At 45.1% G+C, this 25,134-nt stretch overlaps 1 protein-coding gene across 1 annotated transcript in view; it reads left to right on the top strand.

The window, feature by feature from the left end:
• MRTFA (myocardin related transcription factor A) overlaps window positions 1-25,134 on the top strand; it is an 86,143-nt gene that overhangs the window by 56,822 nt on the left and 4,187 nt on the right. Inside the window, exons 3-12 of the mRNA XM_071551827.1 lie at window positions 14,243-14,298; window positions 15,840-15,915; window positions 16,588-16,749; window positions 18,170-18,345; window positions 18,777-18,932; window positions 19,432-19,682; window positions 20,015-20,186; window positions 20,463-21,578; window positions 22,748-22,843; window positions 24,616-24,792. Coding sequence (XP_071407928.1) covers window positions 14,243-14,298; window positions 15,840-15,915; window positions 16,588-16,749; window positions 18,170-18,345; window positions 18,777-18,932; window positions 19,432-19,682; window positions 20,015-20,186; window positions 20,463-21,578; window positions 22,748-22,843; window positions 24,616-24,792 — 2,438 coding nt within the window. The remainder of the gene's footprint in view (window positions 1-14,242; window positions 14,299-15,839; window positions 15,916-16,587; window positions 16,750-18,169; window positions 18,346-18,776; window positions 18,933-19,431; window positions 19,683-20,014; window positions 20,187-20,462; window positions 21,579-22,747; window positions 22,844-24,615; window positions 24,793-25,134) is intronic.

Below are 25,134 nucleotides of genomic sequence, written 5' to 3'. Positions count from 1 at the left end.
GACCCTGGTTTATGTTTGTATCTACAAAATGTAGCTAGAAGGAGCCCTATGGGCATCAGGAATTCCCTTCCTGCAGGGAAAGGCAAAATCTGTGGAGCCAGAGAACATTTACTTTTCTGGATGAACACATAGGATCTACCATAAAGCCAAGCTTTAATAATTTCATTGAGGTTAATGTTGGAGCAGGTATTTTTCTGTTTTGTTCCCCTCCTTCTCCCCAAAAGGCAAAAATATATCTGACAAATAGTTTTGTCATGCTCTGGTACCTCTGAACTACATGACTTACAGCTAACAACTTGAAGCAAGACTCAAGAGCAAATGTTTTATTTTTGAGGTCCTCTCAGTTTCACTCACCAGCTTTAGTAAAAGGCAGTGGATCAGGTATGTATTTTCTTGTTTCAAAAACTTTCCTGCTTCCCTGTTTCACAAGCTTTACTTGAACCCAATGTAGTAATGGGGAGTTTCTTGGTCCGACTGTTTTTGGGGTGCTGCACACTGTAACATGACACAGTGGTGTGACTTAGCCTTTGCTGTCAGCTCTCTCTCTCTGAATGAAGAGAACCTGTCACAGCACTCTGTCAGCTGAAGTGGTTTGCTGGGAGGCAGCAATGTTCTCAAGATGTTTCTGGCAGCCCTACTTAAAGTTATGTTACCAAAGCAAAAAGGGAAGATTGTCCTGTCTGTCTATAGAACCTCATCCCTGTTGTCTTATTTTGACCTGGGGAGCCTGTGTACGTGGTTTTGCAGAGTACACTGACTTGCTTTTGGATGAAAGGCTAATGTCCCAGTTACTGTGCATTTTTAGTAATGCTTCCCAGAAGAAAATGTTCAAAACTTCTTTGTGGTCTCCTGCTTTAGGTGCATATATATGCAAATACTGTATTAACTTATGTACTGGTGTTCTTCAAAGTGTGACTGGCCAACCTTGTGATTCTTGAGAGGGGTCTGTTTTACAGGCCTTTTGAATATGAGGCCCTTGCAAGTAATTCAAGTCAGGCATCCAGAATAATTAGGGAGTCTTAAATTTGCTTAAAATGTAGCCTAAATTACTAGTCTTTGCAGATTTGTGCCCTTCATTGCTTCCATTATATTTCTTACATGTGAGTTTTGTGATGGGCCAAAGGAGAATGCTCAGTGAAATATTGTGAAAATATTGGCGACACATGAGAGGGTCCTTTCTGCAATGGAGAGAAAACCACTTTAGCACATCTGTTCTAAACATGATTTGAAATTAGTTCCTCCCAAGTAATGGTATCATTTACCCATACCTGCCAACTGGAAAGAACCACGCATAGTTGCCTGAGCCATTTTTAATGAGAAGATCAGATGGGAGATAAATTGTGATACTTAAAGTCCCATTTTTAATCTGAGAAGTACAGAGGATGACTAGGGACCGTGTTCCTCCTGAAAGCATCTCAGAGCCATGAAATCTTTGCTTCTACTTCCATGAGCGCAGAATACAGACAGTTTCACTACTGCTGGGATGTGCAGGTATCCTGTATTGTTTCATCTCTCTGGCCTGTACTCCTTGTCTATGAAAACATTCAGGTCCTTAGTCTGGTTTCCCTGTCATCTACTACTGAACGTGGCTGTCCTGGACTCTGTGTCTCCCTCCTGAGTTCGTTAGTCAGGAACCAAGCCCCACACAGCCCTTTAAGATGATCCAACAAAAATATGAAAGTTGAAATCCAGAGCATGGTGTGGTGATGAACTAAATGAGGGCTCCATCCATGTCAAGTGGTGGTTGTCTTCTAGCTTTATTTTCCATTTGGAGAGTCAACACTCTTGAAAGAATTGTGATGGTTGTGGTTGTATCTACATTACGGCTTGTGTCAGGAATGTGCTTTTGAGGTGAAGCTCCTGATTGCACCTGCCTACTGTACCTTGCTTTGCACCATGAAATGAAGTTTGTGTGTTGGATTGAATTGGGATGAAAGTAAAGTGGAGAATATTCTGCCTAGAGCTAATAAGCATTTGGTCCATGGGACTAGACTGCAACTTGTCTGGCACCACACCTCCATTTCACCTCAAAGAGTGTGGATGTCAGTTCCTCAGCAGTGACCTTGTTCCTATTTACATTTGGTCTTACTATGCTATCCTACATGTTCATTTAGATTAGCCTTTAAAACAAATCAGTTCCTATATCTTGAGGCAAACAGACGTGGAAAAATCCATGACTCAAGTATGGGAGAAGGAAGAGGTTTTGTTACACATTAAAAGCTATCTAGTGTGCAAACTTACTTTGGTACCTTTGTTTCTCCTGACTGCAGTAGAAGGGCTACATGGTGTTTAGATTCAACTCGGTGCCCTAAAAGAGAAATTTCATTTCAGACTTCCATCAACACAAGGCTTTTAGACACTGTAAATGTGAGGAGTGGGAGAAGACACATTTGTGTCACCTTAAAAGGAGTGTGAGAGTCACACTACTCCTGCTTTACTTGTTCATAACAGAACTGGGAATTACTTACTTCGTTCCCATGTGGAATTTTGTTTGTGTGATAGAGTGGAAAGGCAAATAATTCAACATATTTTTACCAAGTACACTTAATCTCGCTTGAATAACCTTCCCAACCCACCAGCCACCTACAGTAGGGCTATGCTTCACTAAAAGATTAGTGTATTGTACTAAGAAATAAAACATTTATAGGCAGTGACAGAGGATTCAAAATAATTTGGTTTTATGCTTCATTAATTCTTCTTGCTTGTCTGTTACCACTTTTTGTAACCTTTTTCTAGCAGCAGGATTTATTAGTCAGAGATTAAAATTGTCAATTGCCCATAAAAAAAAGAAGCAAGTCTTCACCTGCATCTGACATACCTGTGATTAGAGCTAGCACGACTGTATCTTGGAAAAAGGAGAGCTCAGTTTTCATGGTTGTTCAGGCTTTGGCCTATTTTCTGATGGTGCAAATAGACAAGCTGTTTTGCTATTTGCATTTTTTTTGTAGCTATGCAGAGATGATTTTCATCTTCTCGTCCTCACAAAATGCAAGTTAAACAAAATCTGCTGTCTGTGCTCAACTCTTTGAACTCTGTCATGCAGTAGAAGAACACTCAGATATGATCATTTTTTACAGTGTTAAATTTAAAGGTTACAGCTACTGTAAGCTTTTTTGGGGGGGTATTAAACACCCCATTTTCCTCCCTTGGAAAGAATGTTTAAAACAGTAGCTAATGTACATTTGAGTAGAAAGATATGTGGAAAATATCTGCAACTAAACCAGCAAAAATTTTTAGGGGGAAAGACATTTGGCAAATGTAGCAATACTCTGCTATGCAAAATATGTGGCTCTTTTTCTCTTTTGCAAGATTTAAAGCTTCACATGGCCTTTGTTTTATCCATCAGGATTGTCATCTTTGGCTTCTGGTGCAAACACAAAATGTGGTCAAGCACGCAAGGTTGTCATGTGGCACAATCCCGCAGGAAAGCCCTTCTGACCATCAGATTTATCTAAGCAGATGCAGCAGGAGTAGATAATTTCTGGGAATGTGCCTTGTGTTCTCTCTAGTACTGCGTTGTGAGTGTCTGAAAGATGACACAGGCAGCCTTTGACAAGGGCATTTTCTGGACCCAGGGCTGGAGGGAAGGTGGCTCCTGTACAGGCTGAGAATTTCCAGGAGCTGCTTTTTCACTTCAGTGTGTCTCGTGTTTGCCAGTTTCTGTGCCCACATCCAGCTCCTCTGACTGTATGTTTGTGTTCTGGGTGCAGTATATGCAAAATTCATGACTGTTTGTAGGTCTGAAAAGGATGGACTTTCATAGAATCATAGAATCGATTGGGTTGGAAAAAACCTCCGAGATCATCAAGTCCAACCCTTGGTCCAACTCCAGTCCATTTACCAGATCATGGCACTCAGTGCCACGTCCAATCTCAGGTTAAAAACCTCCAGGGATGGTGAATCCACCCCCTCTCTGGGCAGCCCATTCCAATGCCTGATTACTCTCTCTGTAAAGAATTTTTTTCTGATCTCCAACTTAAATTTCCCGTGGCAGAGCTTGAGCCCGTGCCCCCTTGTCCTGTTGCTGAGTGCCTGGGAGAAGAGACCAAACCCCACCTGGCCAGAACTTCCTTTCAGGTAGTTCTAGACAGTGCTGAGGTCACCTCTGAGCCTTCTCTTCTCCAGGCTAAACAACCCCAGCTCCCTCAGCCTCTCCCCATAGGACTTGAGCTCCAGTCCCTTCTCCAGCCTTGTTGCTCTTCTCTGGACCCGCTCCAGCCCCTCAATATCTTTCCTGAACTGAGGGGCCCAGAACTGAGCAACTCAAGGTGTGGCCTGGTGTTTGTGCTGGTTTTCTAATGCTTTTGCATGTGCTGAGGTGTGTCCATGCCATAGGGCTGCTACAACACTCTCATGCAGTTTTCTGCTTCGATGTGCAGCCCGACAGATGTTTGAGTGTGTTTTGGAGTACAACATTTGTGAATCTTGTGCTGCTGAGTTTCAGACTCTCCTATGGAGACTGTGTTTTATCTCCAGATTACATGAGGGGAGTGTGCCATGGTTCAATTGCAACATGTCACACGATTAGAAATGATTGTAATACAGCATCAGTCTAATGATTATAATCTCATTAGGTGTCTCATATCACTAGATTGCCATAAGGTTAATAGAGAAAATACAATATTTGTTATGAAACTAAAATGCTGTATTTGCTTTTTTGGCATCTTTGAGACATGACTGAGAAGGAATTATAAAGAAATATTGCTATTTACTGGGAACACGTGGTGATTTAAGGGTACAGAGCAGAAGTTAAGCTTCGGCATATCATTGTTTGTTCATCATCTAGATGAACTTTGTGTTTGGTGTGCTGCATCCAGCACAGCCATCATCCCAAACAGCCAAGGATCTTTGAGGTACCCATTTCAGGATATGCAAAATGCTTGCCATCTGTGAGTTTCTACAGCTAAACCATGTCTTTAGATTTCAACATCTCAATCCCAAAATTTGGCCATACATGCCCACTTGTGTTTATGTAGTAAAAATGCTATTTCCACTTTAGCCTTTACCTGATGGTCAAACCACTTCTCACTTCAAAAATAATTTTTTTAAAATACTTGATGAAAATTAGGCACTTCCAACTTTATTGTATGGCTCTATATTTAGCTACAGTAGAACATGCTAAATGTCAGAAACAAAAGAAGAAAACTAGTTTTATAGATTGTTTAACTGTTAATTGTGAAGGAGGAGAATATTTTTGTGTGTCAGAGAAAGGAGAGGCAGTAAGCTGTTGGAACACACACAGTTACCTGATGTGCCATATTTTTCATGGCACCAACTGTTCTGCTGTCATGCTGATGACTTCAGGTGCAATTCCTATTGCCTCAGCTGTATTTTGAGTTGCACATGAAGGCTGGGATGGATGAACTGCTGTGCCTGTGTGGAGTGTTACTGGTTCAGAGCAGTTGCAGCATGGCTGGACAGTTGACATTTCAAAGTTGTTGTGTGTTATATTTGAAATGCAGCAAAACCAATTGCTTTAACGCCCTGAAATAGCTCGTCCTGCTGCGTAATGTGTCCCTGTCATTCTCTCACTGTTTTATGTGTCAAGTCTTTGTGGTGACATTCCTTACAGTTTTGTGGAATCTTACTTATAGTAACAAAGCAAAAATACAAATTTTTACTTCCCTGCCATCTAGTGTCTGTTGTTCTGCCCATTGGCAAGTGCTTCACTTTCATACTTACAAGCTGGAACTGTAATTTCATTTAGAAGAGGAGTTATAAACAAGTATCTGGACTGTAAATATCATTACTCCCAGAGTTGTTTAATAAAATATCCAAACCTGTGAAGTCTTTAAGATCTAAAAATAATAACAACTTACTTTAATATTCTGTTTAACCTCTGAATCCTTACTATTTCCTGGTTCATAGTGTATAGCACGGGACCTCAGTAAAGGAGGTGCAGCTGGACTTGTAATGTATCCCGTGTCATGTTCTGAAAGTAAGACTGCAACACTAAGCAGGTATTGTAAAACAACAAAAAAGGCCTAGAGGATGCTTGCAGTTGGATTTCTGGTTCTGGCATGTTGGACAGAAATCTGTAACTGGTTTGATCATCTACTTATAGCTTTTCTCCTAGGAATTGTTTGCTGGTGATTTGATTTTCATCTCTTTTCTTGAAGCACAATTTCAAAGCCTTCAGGCTTTGCGTGCAGGAGGAGTCTGTACATTTAAGCTGAGAGTCTCATTGCCAGAGGCCTAATAACTTCATCTGGTTTGTTTGTGTTTTTAGGTACCTGTCTATGTGTGTTTTCCTTGTGTTTATATAATCTTTGATTAATTAGACATGATCAGTGTAACAAAGTGCACTGTGTTAGTAATGGAAATGTGCTGTTGCCCTTTCTGAGGTTGTAGAAAGAAAAGGCCATGCTCAGGTGTCTGATAGGCTGCATTTAGTCCTTGATCCCTGTCATGATGAAAGATTTAACTCTGCCAGTTGCCAGAGAAACTCAGTAATTCAGGGGAGTGAAGTCTGATACCTAATACAGTTCTTTTCCCTTCACGTTCCGAACACAGTTGTCTTGGGTTCATTCTTACTTATTGGCTGGAAATGGTCTCTCCTTTTTCTTTTTGTGTCCTCACACCTTCCCCACTCTGAGCACTCCAGAAAGCTGTCAGAAGAGTTTGCCAAGGTCAATTATCCATCCAAGAAACAGGCACGAAAACTGGTCAAGAAATGCATGGATCAAAGGGTTTCTGGTAGAAGTGCCTTGTCTCCCTTTTCCTCTTCAGTTTGGAGGTGGTACAATGCCAATTGCAAGAAGGCTTTACCTTTTTATTTTTCATTGCAGAATTTAGGTAATGTCTTTTGAATGCCAAGAGTTACTGGCAATGGACAGAGAGGTTACACATTACCTGTATTTGCTGTAGATTTTTTGACACAAAGGCGTAGCCACAGTCACACACAGATCTGATAACTGTTACTATGGCTGACAATGTACACCTTGGTCCTAAAGGGGATGAACATGCTGAGAAATTGCATGTATCTGTTAGGTTTTAAATTAACTCAGTGTTGGGCCTTGAAAAATCTTGTCCTTTCTGTCAGTAATTTCATGTTTACTGTGACAAATCTCTATTTGTTTCTTACCTTCATAAATGTATTTGGATTGGCTTTTTTAGGTCAATCTTAATTTTTAATATTCTGAGTTTATGTATTTTGGGATTTGAATAATCACAATTTACCAGTCGTGGCTTCTTTTCCTGTCCTTGATACTCATAGTTTAGCCTTAATCCAAGCTCACTTACCAGTGTCAGGGTGTGATATCAGCAAGAATTCTTAAGTCTGATCAGATCTGTGTACTGGATGTCAAACTCCAAAGCTGCTGATCAAGAAAAGGGTGCTGATGGATGTCTTTTCTCTCAGCTGTGCATTCCCCATCCCCTTTTCATGTTCCCACAGCATACTGCTCCTTGATACTGCCCCACCAGCAAGATGACAGCCCCTTCTGTGTACATGACCCAGTGTTTTAATACCTTTTCCTCCCATATTATGAAAACTGCTTTTTGGAGGTGGGGTGAAGATGAAGGGAGGAAGAAAGTGCTAACTGCCTTGCTCTGTGGTTCAAGTTTTGTGTCTCTTGCCAAATGCTATGGGTTGGGAGCCCCACCCTGAACCTACAGAGGAAGTCATCGAGACTATTTGCAGCACTTTATCTCATCTTTTTACGAAAGCATAGTAAACAAGAGAGAGAAACCAGAATTTGGGTGAGGGCAGGGGTGAATAGCTGCAGCAGGAGACCTTCTGCTGTTCTGAATTATATTGGTTGGTCCGAGGTTGGGTTTGGACATGGCATAGGCTTCTCTTTGTCATAGCAAAGGAAAGATTTTCCTTTCCCTTAGGAAATGGATCTAACTGAAGAGCAAAGTATTCGACTCAGAATCCTGAATTTAGCTGTAGCCTTTCTGCAAACATTGCATGTTGCCTTACCAACTGATTTGCAGTTCAGATATCACCTTGTTGTCCATGGTGAGGTAGATACCATGGCCAAGGAGAGCTCATGTGCTGCCTCTCCTCTGTCAGTCTGCAAGTCTGATAGCCTCAAGCAGGGATCTTGCTGACTGCAGAAGGCTTTGAAGCCTCTCCTCCCCCCAGACACTTCAGCTGTGAGGGTCTGTGCAGATCCTCTTGCCCTTTTTTCTCTTCTCTGTATTTGCTTCCTTGCAAACCTCAGTGTCTCCTGTCAGCTGCATAAGCAAATGCAGGGTGTTATGGGTATTTTGACCTCTTCTTCTCAGCAGTTGGGTCAGTCCCCTTCCCCTGCTGTGTTTCATTCTTAGAGTGAATCTAGTTCTGATTCCACTCATTTCTCACGCTAGGTAACAGGAACTTCAAGATCTCCATAAGAATATATTTGAAAGCTTTGCAGAGCTAAAATCTGCTTTTGTACAGTCCAGGGTAAACCCTGAACAGAAATGTTTTGAGCCATTTTGCCCAGCTTTTGTCTCTGCTGTTATATTGGAGGGTTGGGTTTGATTCCTGGGCCGTGGTTCAGACTGTTTATAGCAGCAGCTGTTTAATGCTTTGCAGCAGCATCTCAGGGTGAGGTTGGATGGGGCTCTGAGCAGCCTGGTCTGGTAGAAGGTGTCCCTGCCCATGGCAGGGCATTGGGAACAAGATGATCTCCAAGGTCCCTTCCATCCCAAACCATTCTATGATTCTGTGATTTATTCACACTTTGCCATCTTCAAAATGTGGCTTGGACTGAGGGAACACTGAAATCATGCATTACAGTTCTGCACCCCATTTCATAGGAATTAGTACATTGCTTTGAAGCAAAGATAAGCAGCTTTCATCTCTGCACTTTGTATGGAAAGTTGTGAGGCAGCGGAGATGGTCTTGTGTGCTGCTGCTGCTGCTGCTTGACTTTGGGGGCTCAGATGGAAGGACAGTATGCAGTGTATGGCTGCAATATTTTTGAGGCAGGGTGGAGGGGCAAAACAGTTGCATCACTGATCTGCAGGGAGGTTTCTCATGGTAGCTAAGGGTGGGACCATAAAGATACTAATGCTTCAGGATTTCTGGAGATGAAGCATCAAAATGCTCCACAACAAGCAGCACAGACACTAAAAGAGTAAGATGTATGTTGTAGGAATTTCATGAGATTCTTGCTAGCCAACTCATCCGTGGCAGGAAAATCATGTCCTGGTGTCACAGTCATCTAAAGGTGAGGGGTAAAGCTCTTCCTCCTAACAGCAGATGTTGCAAACAGCCAGACAGTTGTCCAAGTGGGACAAAGGTATGTACAACTTAGTGAAGGGCACCTGCTGGACTGTGCTGTCCCAAACCCCGTTGGTGGTGCTGATGTCCCTGCTGTTCCTGAGCCATTTTCAGTGCTTGTTCAGCCACTGGTAGCACCAGGCTGTTTCCCTGTGGTGGCTGGGGCGACTGAAGACAAGGGGCTGTGATTCAGCTGGTGGCGGCTCCTGCTGCAGTGCTGGCCTTAAACCAGCCCCTCGTTTCTGACTGTCTGGCAGGGCAGTTGTGCTTTGCTGACACTGTTGTTTGTGGAGCCGTGCTGTACCCCAGCATACCAACCCAGGTTAAAATAACTCTTTCAAAACAACTGTGATCTGAGTCCACAAACGGTTTTGTCAGCATAACCCAGAGCTAACATGCTTTGTCCCAGGCCTAGGTGCAGGAACCAGGGCAGAAAGGGTAACCGCAGTTTGCTGCTGATGGAAACACCACACACATATCATGCAGAAACAAAATCAGAAGAGCAGCCAGGAGGCACAGCAAACTGAAATTGGGCATTGCAGAAGTTAATTCTGCATTCTCAACTATTTCTTTTCAGCGTACAAGGGAATACAAAAACTCAAAAGCTAATATAACTGTCACAGTTCAGCAAGTTTGGTGGGTTTTTTTAGCTCTGGCAGCATTCTGTTCTCATCAGGGGGTTCACTCCAAGTTAACTAGTTAGTTAGATCAGGGATTCAAACCAAATTAACTCTGGGGAGGGGCAAGTGCCATGGGGAGGTGCTGGAGTTACTTCATGGCAGCCATTCCATACCAGAGCTCCCTGTGCAGTACGAGTACAGTTGGAGCATCAAAGGCAAGGCAGAAACACATTGAACATGGGAAAGGGCGGAAAAAGAGATCATTACTTAAGATGGACCTACCAGCAGACTAAATATTTGTTGCACTGCCTCCCAGGGAAGTCAGGGTATTAAATATGTTTTGTACTTCTTGGGTTTAGCAAAGTGCTTGAGACAGGCCTGCTTGATGTCCTTGGAAGCAAAGTGGGGCTCTTTGAAGCTGCCTGTGGAACTGATGAGAGAACAGTATTGGAATAAAGGCTTGGTGTCAGACTGGGAGTCTGTGTTGAGCAGGGCTTTTGGGTGTAATGGGAAGGAGATCAGTATTGAACACAATGCATATTTCCAGTAATTGGATGTAAACGAGAGAACAATCTGTACGTTTATTATGCTTGCAGGTTAATAGGGTGGGAGCAAGGCTGGATGGGGACTCACAATATTCAGAGAAGCCAAGAACTATGGGATAAAACCAAGAAAAATGGCAGAGTGTCTACATTTTGTAATGCTTAGTCAGTGGCATGAATCGAGGATGGAGAACGGCTCGCTAGGTAGCAGCTCTGCAGAAGAGGGTTAGAGACCTTTCATGGTGTGTGAAACAACCACAAGTGAACATTAGGCATTTTATGGACACAGAAAAAGGGCAAACTGGCTGGAACATATAACTGAGAAGTGCTATGTAATTATAATTTTACTTATAAAAGCTGATAAAGCCTAGGCTGAAATATGTACCCAGTCCTGGACACTATACTTCAAGAAAACTGCTAGTCAAATGGGAAGTCCAAAAGAGTAAATAAGCAAAGGTCTGGATAGCGTTATCTGTAAAAGAAGGTTGAATCAACTGGCTTTGGTTATTTTATGTAACAAAAGAAGAAGAACCAAAGTTTTCAAGTATTTAGGGATAGATGCAAAGAGGAAGAGAATAAATTGTTCTCTGTAACGATTGCAGGTAAGGCGGGGAATCAAGAGTATAAACTTTGGGAAAGGAAATGTAAGTTAGACATTCAGAAAGGTTTTAAAGTAGTAAGGACATCTATGCACTGGGATAATTCTTCTGCAATAAGACTGCATTTTTCATGAGACGCCTCCAAGAACAAGTTAGACAAACTGCTGTAAGGAATAGTTGAGTATGTTTTATTCTGAGCAGTCAGAAAGCATCAGGTGATTGGAGATTCCTCATCCCTAACCATCTGTGGTTGTATCTGCTGCTTCAGGTCCCAAGGGTTGTGGACACACACCCTGTGTGATGGAATGCTGCCCTGTGCCCACCTGGTTAGCAAAGCTGCTGCTCCACCAGCTTAGACACTCATGTATGTGCACTGCCAGAACGAGCTGGAGTAGCCGATATGGCTGAGAACAGCAGAGCTTTTTTGGTGTGGGTAATTTTGGGTGGAACAGATAAAGCAGCACTCTGGTGAGTGAGTCAGATGGGCTGTGGGAAACAGGAATAGTTTTGCAGGGATCAGTGCTAAGTGGCCAGGAAGGGCAGTAGTAGGAGCTGGAAAAGGGCATATCTGCACTGTGGATTTCCTGTAGAGCTCACCCAGGGCCTTACTGCTTCAGAGTTCTTCATATTTTTCCCTTTTTTCCATTCGCTATAGTAGAGATACCTGAGTTGCTCCACAGCTCTGGGCTAAGTAGTCATTTCAAAGCCAGGAAAATGTACAAGGCTTAGTTAACTTCACATGGAGTATGATTTTACAGTAGACACCCTCTTCTGACATATCTGCCCCGTCCTAGATTGCTGAGGGAAGCATGAAGGATTTGTGCCCTCTTGACATTTTCAGAGGTCGAATATGAAGTCCCCTGTCATTTTGCCAGCCCAGAGAACTATATTCCAGTGCACGTTTCCAGAGTACTAGTCACAGCAGACTGAAATTGTTTTTTACAAGACTATTCCTGTGGCAGTTCTGCTTCACTTACTGTTTAATGTACGTGTCTTTTGAGGGAGTTTTTCTTTTTGCCTGCTCAAGGATTCTTTTCTGGCTTTGTTCTTCTGTATGCTAAAATTTTCCTGGACTACCTGTGACACAAGCTGACCTCCTGCAGTTGACTTTTCTGACCATTAGCTGTGGTCAGGGAAATGTCACTTAAAGTTCATCTGCTGTCTCATACTGACAGCAGAGGTAGCAGGAGGGTGAGAGCAAAGAATTACTGCCGTGCTTGCACATTCCAGTGGTAGAGCTTTTGAAGACTCAGGATGAGTCCTGCCTTGCTTGTCTGCACGGGAGATCTTTATGCAAATTTACGTATTTTGCTTGCTGTCTTTGTCCAGGTGTGCCTGAGCTTGTATTTCTCTCTTCTGCATGATACGCATGCAGTGAAAGAGAAGTGTGTTTATGCTCAAGCACGTGTGTATTCACAAGCAATTCATGCAACTTGAAAAGAGCATTATTTGTTTCTTGCTCTTTGTCCAAGTGGGATGCCCAGACTGCCCAGGAGGGCTCACTGCAGGTAGCAGCTGTGCCTGAGGCCTAGCTGATGCTTCAGCCAGCCAGTGAAGCTTTTTGCATTATTTTTGTAGTTATTGCAAAACATATCCCTACCATCTCTCTTTGGTTTATCTCAAAGTGGATTTCACAACTTGTGTAACTTTCTCTGGTGATTTCTATCCGCGAGCTACAATCTGGTTGTGGAGAAACTAATCTGAACAGGAACTATTTGCCCTATTGTTATAGGGGTCCGTATACTCACTATGGTTAGTTTTCAGTTATTGTTAATTTATTTTACAAATTGCTCTTCATTCACTTCTGTAGTGTGAATCCCATTGATGATGCTGTGGTGTATTCTGAATTCCTGCCCTTTGGACTAAATTCTACTTTTTAGCTCATTGATGTGAACCTGGAGGAACTCTGTGTTTCATAGAACGTGTGCCTTAACGCCTTGTCTGTGACTACTCCATTTCTTTCTGTAGGAAGGAGTTTGGAAAGCTACACATGCATTGGAAATAGTTTCTTGCATAGCAGTTATGCAAGGACTTTTATTTTTGAATAGTCTTTTGAGATTTCATTATGAAGTTACATTTGGCAAATAATTATTGGTCTTAAGTGAAAAATAATATGAGGAGACAATATTTCATAGGACCTAGATGCAATACTTTGGAGTTACTGACCTCACTGGTTTAGTTTTCTGTTTTCGAAAGACTTAAAACTTATCTTTAAAGCCAAAGTTCTTCAACGTTTCTGTTTAGCTTGATGATAATTCTGGCAGTTTAAAATACAAGTATTTCAGAAATATGAAAAGAAATTATTATGCTCCTTCAGCTCGTTCTCAATATAAACCACAGTGTGATTGTTTTAAAAGAAGCAGGCTGCTTGCACCTTTGGGGGAATTATGAGGGAGGAGCTAGTGACACTTGCTGTTGTCACCCTCTTTCTCTGGTTTTACTGTGGGACGTGAGCTGTGTGTGCTCCAGAGGAGCCAGGCAGAGTGAGAGATTCCTCCAGGGTTAGTGCACTCCTGGACAGCAGAGGATGAGATTCTTAGAACATGATCTGTTTTGGCTCTGGTTTTACACAGGGCCCGAAGGGGCAAGAAGGTCTGTGATATGGAGAGCTGCTGTTAATTCCTCAAGGTGTGGTTTTCTGTCAGCAGACAGATGTGCTTTCCTGTCTGAGTGTTCCTGCTCTTGTGACAGTTTCTCTTACGTGGAACAGTGTGTGTGTTCTGTGGACCTGCAGAACTTGCTGCCAGCCATTCCATGCACACAAAACACAGGTGCAGGTAAGGGAAGACTTGGAGCTTCTTTTGACATCAAAAGATGGTAAAGAGGATTTACACTTCATTAGGATTGTCCCCCATCCTTCCAGCTATTTCATGTGTCTCTTCCATGTTTCAGAGCCATTCCCTTAAGAATCCTGGATATCCTACTCTCTGTTGAAGCTTGTAAAAGGCTTTTGTTGGGGGCTGGTTTTGACTCATGTTCTTGGACCCAACTTTGTGAACAATGTTCAGTTCAACTAGAAGTGTACCTGTATTAAACTCTCCAGTGGCCCTCAAAAATTTCAGGTCATTTCCTGCATCTCCTGTGCTGTCAAACAGAGTATGTCAATTCACATTGCTTTATGCCAGCTGGAGATCCGGTCCCATGTGTTGGAAGATGCAGGAGGCAGTTGCTGAGGTGTATTTGTTAACTTATTCGGCCTGAAAGGTTGTGCAGTGAGAAAACTTCCATCCCTCTAATTCATTTTCTGAATGTTTTTCCTCTCAACAGCTCTGAAAAGTCCAGCTGCATTTCATGAACAAAGAAGGAGTTTGGAGCGGGCCAGGGTAAGATGCAGTATAATCGTCAATGTTTTGGGAAAATCAGGAATAGTCTTGTGTTTTGGGCATCCTGTAGCTGTTAATGAGATGCAGAAGGGAATTGTTCATATTCTGGCACTGCAGCACTGCATGGTCAGAGGTGTGTGGGGTGGGATGTTCTGTAGCTTGCATGTGGTGGTGGTTAACCCTGAATGAACTAGTTGTGCCTAAACCCTCAGAATGTGGTGCTTGGCTTTTCCCTGGATAATGATACCCTCCTTCTCCACTGTCCATACACTGGACATTCCTATTTTTATGGTGTCTGTTTTGCCTTTAAATTCTCCTGTCATGTGGAACTCAGTTCTACCTTTGAGGAAAGTTTCTCTGTTACCTGCACATGCAGTTGTGTATCCAGGACATTAGAAACTGAAAATGTAACAGAGAGGATCCCCCCAAAATCTTGTGACACTGAAATTACACAGACTTCTGGCTCTGTAGAAAGGGGAAGGCAGGCGTCACTCTTCATACAGCACCTTTGCTAATGGGGGAGTTTCTTGATGTTTTCTGTTCCTCAAAAGGCCTCTGGGGATATTTTTTCTGATTAGCCTACAGCAGAATGAAACTTGTTGTGACTGCAGGGGTAAGTTTTGCTTTCAAAGTGAAAGCAACATAATTTAAGAAAATTAACAGCTGTGATTAAGACCTGTAAGGGAGTATTAGCCCTTTAAACTGTGGAAGGGTCAGAACAGGCAACTTTGCATTAAGACCAGTGACCTTTTGCTTATTCCTCCTTTTTTTTCCCCAAACCTTCTTATTAAGTTAATATTTTGGTGTGGGCAATTGAGCAAATATGTTGCAGTTTTTCTGATTGATTTTAGTATTTATTTTCTCTGAAGGCCCATCCTGATGGCCAGTACTTACCTGTCTGTTACCCACTGCTTCCAGATTCCCATTCCTAGGCTGTGTAAAGGGTATCACGTTCAGCCTGTCAGGGTCATCTCTGTACACTGCTCTGTAGTTCATGCTTCAAAGACACAGCTAAAAGCAGCTCTGGAAGTGAAATGAGTCTTGTCATGGCATTTAGATTCTGCCCACCAAGGGACTCCATGGGATCTTTAGCTTAACAGGTAACATACCTTTAAACAGCTAAAGAGTATGCCCAAACCACAGGTCAGCCTTGAATGCCAGCACTACATGAAAGTATTTGCTGTGAACAATGGAACCAGTGCATTTATCTTTAATGTAAAAAGAAATGTCATACAAGTTAGTGGTGGTGCATAAAAGGGGAAAAGTGGACTTCAGGTCTTGAGGAAGTCCTTTCCAGTTCCTGTTCAGTGGGGCAGTGTTGTGCAGTTAGACTGAGGTGATTGCAGTAGAAGGTCCTCTTTAGATTGAGCTCATTCTCTTGGTGCTCTGGGACAGGAGATGGTCCTCTCTCTGTTCTGTGTGTGTTTAGGTCTCAGTAATGGCTAAAGGTGGTTGTTTCTCTTCTTTGTGCTGCTCAAGATGACCTCATTCCTGTGTCTGATCAACTGAAACTGGTTCTTGCTTGTGTGTTTTTGCTGCAGACAGAGGACTATCTGAAACGGAAGATCCGGTCGCGGCCAGAGAGATCGGAGCTGGTCAGGATGCACATTCTGGAAGGTGCGGCACGTGCTCAACATGGAAATGCTGACAATAAACTGTATTGTAATTGCTTACTTAACAGCCTTCTGTTTTGCCTGTGATTCCAAAGTCTTCCTTTCACTTGGGAGTGGGCAGATGATCATGCCTGTTGCATGATTCCTTGGGAGGGATTCAACTCTGCCTGCTTGGAGATTATTCTGAGAAGAATCTGTATGTGAATTCCAATTGTGCAGTTTTGTGTAGCTGAGCAACAATGAAAGAGTGACCATAGATGTCTCTTCTACTAAGGGAAGACACTAAAATATCCAAGAGAGAGTGAGGCAGATTTGATCTAATTATAAGCCCCTCAGTCCCAGAGAGGGAGTGCTGTGCTGCTGCTGAACACCCCATCTTTGGACACAACTGAAAAGAAAAAGATGAATGGGAATCGGGTGACATCAGTTTGAGAACTGTCAATTTGTCTTGTCTTAGAGTCACGAGGGCTACTGTAGTTATCCTTATAACTTAAACATACATAGTATCTAACATATCTTCATAGAGCATAGTTATCTATTGCTATCTCTAGGTGTTTTACTAAAGTTACCTACTGTTTTCTACAGTTACCTTTCTGAATAGAATTAAAATACTGCTGAAGGGCATGGGTTGACCATTGCTGCATTTATGCCATTTTATTTACTTTCCCCCAAACAGAGACCTCAGCTGAACCCTCCCTGCAGGCTAAGCAGCTGAAGCTGAAGAGAGCCAGACTGGCAGATGACCTGAATGAGAAGATAGCGCAGAGGCCAGGCCCCATGGAGCTGGTGGAGAAGAACATCTTGCCTGTGGAATCGAGCCTGAAGGAAGCTATTATTGGTAAGGCCAGAGGAGGATCTGTGTTGATGGCATTTCCCACAGGTGGCTGTGGTTAACTACCAATTCACCTGCATGTCTAAGAGAGTGCAATCCCATGGTTGGTCTTGTTTTCCTGTCTCAGAATCACAGGCTTTCAGCCCCAAGGATTATGAAAGGAAGAACTCCCTCTGGCTGAGGTAGTGCTGCATAAATACTAAATTATAGGGAGTGTGGACATCCCAGAATAATTTGAAAGCAAATGTGCACCCTAAAGAATTGAAAGAATGTTGAAGATTGAACGCCCCAGAGTCTGTCCTTAAAAATCCCTCTCTCAGTATAACATACCAACAATGTTGGTCAGGGAGAACCCACTGACCTATTCAGGGAGAGGAGACAGAATGTAAACAGGTGTGATGAAACAAAAGACATCTGCAAACTTAAAAACCTCAGAGGATTCAAACCCTTTAAAAATAAACCAGAACAGATGTAAACCATGCCAGTGCCATTCCAAGGGCTGAAAGGAATGCTGGGAGTAGCCTTCCTACTGCCACAGCAGTGCTCTTTCCCATCTCCCCAGACTGAGCAGTCTGTGTGTCTGTGGTTATTCACCCCCTCAAACATGCACAGCTACTTCAAAGACAAATGGGACACAACTGGTAGCAATATGGAATACTTTTCATAAAAAAGGAAATGGACAGTGTTGTGGGAGAGCTTGGCTTCACTACTGAACAGAAGTAGTTGAGGAAGGGTGAACACATCAACTGAAGTGTAAGAGGTGTGGTTTCCTTCTGACTGAGCAAAGTACATCTCTGGATTTCCATTGCTTTTAGGTGAGGTGCAAATGACAGTATTTTTCTTAACAGGATTAATTCAAGAAAATGTAGTCTAGAAATATTGGTACTTTACAAATGTACACTCATGTGAATTTATCTACTGGACAGAAATGGTAATAGCAGCCAGGACCACCACTTAATCCATAGCCCTTGTTGCTTGTAAGACTAGAGGGCAGTTTGGGATTCTGTCTTCCAAGACAGAATCCAAGAGAGATTCTATCTTCCCCCACACAGGATGAACTCCAGAGAAACCATGACAACCTTACTGCCTAACCTTCTTCTTTGGTGCCAGTTGATAATGCAATAACCCGTGCTACAGAGCTGTCTTTGGACATAGTTAAAGTGTCTCTTCTTACACTTACTGATCTTGTGTGGCTAAGAGGCAAGGGAAATGGTTCTTCTCAGTCTGCATCGTTTTATTCTGCTGATAGCAGAGGTGAATGTAGACACTCAAACCTGATCCAGTTTGGGCTCTGTTCTCTCATGTTCAGTTGGCACTTTAAACACAGTTCTCTCCGTGCCATCATTCCTTTTGTGGAACATCTGGTGTCAAGTGAAGTGATTTTTTGTTCCACAGTTTTGACCACAGTTGATGTTTGTGTTTTCAGTTGGACAGGTGAACTACCCGAAGGTTGCAGACAATTCCTCCTTTGATGAGGACAGCAGTGATGCTCTCTCCCCAGAACAGCCAGCCAGCCATGAGTCCCAAGGGTCTGTCCCATCACCGATGGACTCCCGGATTTGTGAGCCTCTCCCTAGCGCCACTGGCACATCACTAGCTCAGGTGAGAATGTGGAGAATGTCAAGGTCCCTGGAGCTTCACTGATGAGGATCCTAAAGAGTGAGACTGAGGGATCCTCAAAAGGTATAGTCTGTGAGATTTCACACGGAGTGGTGTCAGTGACATCCTCTGGCTATTCACAAGCCCTTGCAGTGGTGTCAGGTGGGAAAAGGGGAAATCACTGCTTGGTGATACAGCCTATGTGCAGCTGATTCTGCAGGCAAAGCTGGGAGATCCTAGTGTGGGATTTTGGTTCCTTTTCTCTCCTAGGAGCTTATGCTGCTTCTCAGGGACAACTGAAGCAGTGGGTTAATGGAGTCTCATTAATTATTTGAAGCCTGTGCTCCTTCCCTCTAACCAGACACTTCCTGCACTCTCTTAAACTATTTCCCTCCTCATATGTATATTCATTGTGCCTTTTTCTGTCTCTGCAGGGTTCATCCCAGTTGCAGATTAGTGCAGACTCCAGTGAAGCTCTTTTCCTACCTGAGCAGCCGCCCCCACCTCTGCCACCTCCACCTCTTCTGCCCCCTAGTCTTACCAATGGAGTGGCCCTTACTGCTGCCAAGCCCCCACCGACACTCATTAAGGTACTATTTTGGCTGATTTCTTATTTGTTGTAGTGTGGAGGATGAGATGGTTACTCTGAAGCAGGTTTGGAGTTGGGAGTATTGATTTACAGATGCAAAGGAAGGAAACTTATTTCTCACTAGTGTCTTCCTCTGGCCACTAGCTGTAACACATTTAATAGGGTTTTCTGCTCCATGATGTGTTCATCTATAAAATGGGTGCTGAATACAAAACGTATTGAATCAGTCAGTGTTCTCTAATTAGAGTCAATGAGTCTGCACTGGATGAGTAAATGATCTGGTGTGCTGGGAAGGGTGACCTGCATTATGGTGCAGTGTAAGCTGCTGCCGGTGCTATGTCTGTATCATTGCCTGAGTTAGAGAAGCATGGAAAGACTCTCAGGTCAACAAACTGGAGAATTTGAAAATGAAAATCCCAGTGTATGTTCTGGTTTACATGGGGTGTTATGTTATATCAGTGTTTCCATTCTTACTTGCTTCCTCCTTTTCTTCTGAATAGCAAAGCCAGCCCAAGTCTGCTAGTGAGAAGTCTCAGCGCAGTAAAAAAGCCAAGGAGTTGAAGCCGAAAGTCAAGAAGCTTAAATATCATCAGTATATTCCCCCGGACCAAAAGCAGGACAAGGGAGCTCCTCCCATGGATTCATCCTATGCCAAAATACTGCAGCAGCAGCAGCTCTTTCTCCAGCTTCAAATCCTCAACCAGCAGCAGCAGCACTACAACTATCAGACCATCCTGCCAGCCCCACCAAAGTACGGGTCCGCAGTGGTAGCTCTCTCAGGAAGCACTTGGGTCCCCAGTACTGTTGGCAGAGACTTGATGTTCTGGGTGTGAGGTGTGGCCACTGGGTGTAACACACTCAGTCTTGTAGGTTACAGCAGCCTCGAAAAGGGCCAGTGCTGGATGAATCAGACAAAAGTAGCTGAAGTGAATTGGTTGGCACAGCAAGGGACACGGATGTAGGTGAAGGCATTGGTGTGCTTCAATATCTAGGGGTGCAGTAGTGACCCAGGTGTTTCTGAACTGAGGGCCTTCAGTGTGTTCCCACTTGGTTTTGATGTCCATGTCTGTTTTTTGCCCGCAGGCCTCCGGGAGAGCAGCAGAGCAGTGCCAGTGCCCCTGCCGTGCGCAGCCTCTCTGCCACAGTCAGCAATGCATCCTCAGGATCCTCTGGTTCCACTGGGCTGGTGAGACAGAACAGCAATGCTGCGGTGGGCAAGCCTGGCCCTCTCCCTGCCAACCTGGATGAGATGAAGGTAAGTGGCCTGCGAGGCTGCACAGCCCCTCTTTCGCGTTGTCAGTGGGCAGTGCTGAGCTGATGTTGGTGCCCCAGAGCAGGGCTGAGGGGGACTGGCAGGAGTTTGCAACAGCAGCTGTGATTGCTGCCCTGCAGTCTGTACCCGAGATGCAGGTTTGTTGGCAGGAGGAACAGTTTAGTCCTTTGTCTCGTGGCTCTGGTCGCTGTTGGTAGTTGTTCAGTTAGGAGTGTGTGTTCTCTTAATGTTGCCCTCATTTTTCCACCCCTGTATCAGGTAGCAGAGCTGAAGCAAGAGCTGAAGTTGAGGGCCTTGCCTGTCTCGGGCACAAAGACGGACCTGATTGAGCGTCTCAGAGCGTACCAAGAGCAGAATGGTGCAGCCAGCCAAACAACCCCCACTCCCAAGTCCAGCACCGCAGCCGTCCTCACCAAAGCTGCCGAAGTGGTGGTGGCCTTCCCAGCTGCCAGGCTGAGCACAGGGCCAGCCCTCGTCACCACGGGCATTGCACCAGCAGAAGTAGTTGTGGCCACTGTCACAGGGGGTGGTGTGATGAAGTTTGGCAGCACTGGCTCGACTCCTCCTGTTTCTCCAACTCCTTCTGAGCGCTCACAAATGAGTACAGGGGATGAGAACTCGGGCACTGGAGATAGCTTTGGAGAGATGGTGACTTCACCCCTGACCCAGCTCACCTTGCAGACATCTCCAGTGCAGTTCCTGGTGAAGGAAGAAAGCACCAAGTCTGCCTCCTGCAGCATAAATGCAGTGCCCAGGTCAGAGCGGTGTAGCACTGGTAACAGCAGAGATGCAGAGGTTAGGGACAAAGACCAGATGCTGCAGGAGAAGGACAAGCAGATTGAGGAGCTCACCCGCATGCTGAAACAGAAGCAGCAGCTGGTTGAGATGCTTAGGCTGCAGCTGGAGCAGGAGAAGCGCTCTCAGCAGTCACAACTGGCCCCAGTGGTGGCGGGAGAAGGAACAGCTCTCACCTCCAACCCAGGAGCATTTGGCACCCAGGTTAAGATTGAAAACGGTTTCCTGAGCTGCCAGTCTGCAAAGCAATCCAGTGGCCAAACAGACCAATTCAGCCCTGCACCCACCGCTAGCCAAATGGACACTTTGACTCCAAGCCCAGTGCCAAAGAAAGCCGTGCGGGTGAAGCAGGAGGTGCCAGCCACAGAGGCAGAGCCGCCGTGCCAGGCCCACAGCCCGCGGCTCTTCCTTGGCCATCAAGGGAGCGCCCTGAGCGACCTCATCAAGGGCAGCCCTCCCCCCACCCTCATCACCGACTCCACAGGGACCCACATCGTCCTCACCGTGACCAAGCAGAGCACAGAGAGGCAGGGCCTCTCGCCCCACGGGAAGACAGGCAGCAGCTGCCCAGCCTTGAAGGTACACAAGGATCAGATCCCATCACTTCTGCGGGTGTTTGGGCTCCTCTTTCCTCTTCCCACTCCTGTGGCTCAGGTTACCATCACGTGACTTAATGGGGTGAAAATTCAGTGCAGTAAATACTGAAAGGGCTGAGTTGCTCACTGTGGTGGCTTGGTAGATTGTGGCTTTGTAAAACAGAGCAGTGTAAGCAGATCTTCAGCAAAAAGACTGGAATTTGACAATGAGCTGTGTACCAGCAATGCACAATTGGCTGTGTGCACCACAGGCTGTTCAGCATTCTTCCAAACACATGGTTCTGCCTTTTGTCAGGCAGGATCTTGGGCTTGGATGACAGGGCTTGCTGCCACAGTTCACTAGTTTTTAAAAGAATAACCATGCCCATGGTAGTAAAATAAGCAGAGTGTATTTCATTTCTTGTCCTTTACTGTAGAGATTGTAGTTGGAGTGATAGATGGGTCACCTTATCTACCAAGAGCTGAAATCAGACTCTTGGAGCAGCCAGTTTGCCTTTTGGCTGCTCTTTGTTTTAATGCATGTCAGTATTTCAGTGTTAACAGAGTCTTTCATCAGAGATGATTTACTGTGCCCCTGCTGGCATGAGCTCAGCACTTAACAGAAGTGTTCGGAGTGTTTCTTCCAGGAAGCGATAAATATGCCCAGGTTTTATAACATAAGTCAAACCCCAGCATCTTCCATGACATCAGAGAAGATTTTCATTCTCTGCTGGTACATTTCATGCACTTTCTGCAGTGCAAGTGGCAGTGTCTGCCATCAGGGGCAGACCCTGAGCAGGCTGTGTTTGCTGCATAGCAGGTGAGATGCCAGGCAGCTGTGTAAGTATCAGCACCCATTGTCACCTTTTATACCCCGGGATATGTCACCTGAACTCCAGCTGCTGCTCCAGAAGGGCACAGGTCTTGTGTGAGGTCTGTCAGCCCTCCAGGCATGTCATGGGGTAGCCCAGGGATTTAGACTGGTACTATTCATCCTTTAGGACTCTTAATTGTACCACAATCAGATTTCTCTGCTCCGTGAGACAGAATAATTGAATTTTCTAAAGAATAAAGAGTGAGGAAAATGAAACTGCATAAATCCTTTAAGAAACACAAACCCAGCTCTGTGCCACGTGTGGGGAATAACCTGTTGTGGATATCCTTTGTTTTCAGAGAGTACAATCATCGCCCGCTAAAACTCCCAGCCAGCCGCCGAGTCAGCCACCTGCAGGCAGCCCCCAGCAGCCCCCAGGACTAAACCTATCGAAGGTAGCTCGGTGCCTGCTCACCTTTTTCTCCTTGCTTTTGTTTGCCTGCTGCCAGGGTTTGGAACACAAGGGCAGATACCAGTGGGTGTTTTAAACAAGCATTGTCTGTGGATTAAAAATGACGAGAGGCCAGAGGGGCAGCCTGGGTGTACAGAGGTGTCCCTTATGCCTGCAGGGGTGTGGCTGAACTAAGGTGGCTGCTGCGTGCAGAGGGGGTGCTGGGGACAGTGTATCTGCTGCTGAAGGTGCTGTGTGAGCTCAGAGGGCTAAAAGGGGTGTGACCTTTTACCCTCTGATACTGCTGACCATGCTGTCATTTCCATTCCCGTGCCTCAAGCGTACCTGTTAGTCAACCTCTCTGTGAAGTGCAATACTGCTTCAGGAAAGACAGCACCTCTGGCTTTACTGCCTCTCCAGGTGATGGCTGTAAAGAGGATCTGCTGTGCATCTCCTCCCTTTCTAGCCTACTTAGCTGTCTCTGTAATGTGTAATTAAGATAACATACGGAAAGATTATGAAGAGATATTAGAGCTTGGAGGATCACTTCTGAGTTAGTTCCTGGAAAGGATTTGAAGACAGGAGGCATTTCCAGTGTAGTCAGAGTGAGATACCTACTTGGCAAAGGGTCAGTGCCTTGGTTTGCTTTAAGATCTTTGAGAAAGTGCAGAAGGCACCCTTTTTTTCTCAGAGTCCCTTAGCCTCTGTGGTGCAGAGGTACCTGTGGGACTTTGTGAGTCCTTTTGCCTCCCTGTAAGGTCACAAGGCAGCCGCCCTGCACCATATTTTCTTCCTCAGGACTTCCAAACCTGCAGCCTTTCTTCCCCAGTGTTTCCTTAAACACTCCCTAAAAATGGATGCTTTTTGCAAAACCGGCCCACCCCGTGTATCAAAAAAGGTGCCCCCAGCACATCCCAGGGGCCTGCATCACAGTGATGTTTCCCAGCCCTCTCAGGGAGAGAGTGGACCCCAGACCAGCTCTGCCGGCCAGGGCCTGGGATCACTTCTCTACATGTGGAGCACAGAACATATGAACAGCTTTCCAGGGAAAACAGGATGGGGACGGACATCAGCGCTTAGGTGTGTTGGAAATGGCATTCAGCTGCTGCCCAGGGATCACTGCTCCAGGGGACCAAGTTTCAGTGTGGGTCATGCACAGCTGCTATAGAGGCAGAAGCATGATCCTCGTTTTAACTTTTCTTGAGGGCAGTTGTGTGCTGATTCATCTGGTGAAGCTGAGTCATGAGCACCAATTCCGGCAACAGTTGGGGTTTCCTTTGGAGCTCTGAGTGCTGAGTGCTCCAGAGCTCTCTGCCCATCACTGTGCTGTGAAACTTGCTGCTAGTGAGGCTATGTTGTGTCCCCTGAGTAGGCACTGTAAGGTAAAGACAGGCCCTGGATGTATAACACAGAGTAGGCCGAACACATGAGGGAAGTGCCCTCTCTCTCTCTCCAAAGTGCTAGAGGAATCCCCTGCTTGGCAGATGAGACTCTCCCCATCCAGGAGCATTGAGGTGGTGGTTTGTGGTGTGGCAGCTTTAGCACTGGAAAAAATCAAAAGATTTCCAGCTGAGTTGAAGGGGAAATCTGTCTTCCTCCCCAGCAGGCAGGGCATAGTGCAGATAGTCCAGGGAAGAAAGCAGACTGCTGGGAGTACAGCAGTGCAGACCTCTGTGCAGCACTCACCAAGGGAGGGGTGACAGTCTCTCAGAGCAGCTCTGAGACAGGAGTTGATGTTGACTTTTCCCTGATCACTCCTGCCTTCATTCTAAACAGCCCTCATCACAGCCTGGCTCTCCTGCTGCCCCTTCCCCATCCCGGATGGATCTGGAGCAGCAACAGCATACACCGCTTTTTGGAACTCCTCCACCTGCTCTTCCTGTTCCCTTGGTCCCAGTGAAAGAGCCACCACCAGGCTATGAAGAGGCCGTGAAGCAACAGCCAAAGGCCCAGGTGAGAGCAGTTGTTCTGCCTGGTTTCCTTGGAGAGCAGATGAAAAGCTGCCATTGTAAACCTGCTTAGTTTCATGATGTGGGCCAGTGATAGAGAATGGAAACACAACTGCACCTTCCTAGTTGAATTCCTTCTGGAGGGTTTAGGACACACTGAACCCCAGGTAAAAATCCCAAGCCACTGACTGCCATTGCTGACTGTACTTTGCCAGCCAGTAACAGCTTGGGAGGACTCTGGTGCCACGGCTCTGTGTGCTCATTCTTGTTAGATAACAGCCCCATCCCTGGGCTGAGGGAAGAGAGCCAGCAATTACAGGTGTTGCTGAAGGTGGAAGCTCCCCTG

Source organism: Pithys albifrons, chromosome 3, assembly GCF_047495875.1.
Source record: "Pithys albifrons albifrons isolate INPA30051 chromosome 3, PitAlb_v1, whole genome shotgun sequence".
In the NCBI taxonomy this organism is placed as follows: domain Eukaryota; kingdom Metazoa; phylum Chordata; class Aves; order Passeriformes; family Thamnophilidae; genus Pithys; species Pithys albifrons.
Note: the sequence above shows the minus strand (reverse complement) of the source record. Positions and strands in the feature narration are given on the sequence as shown.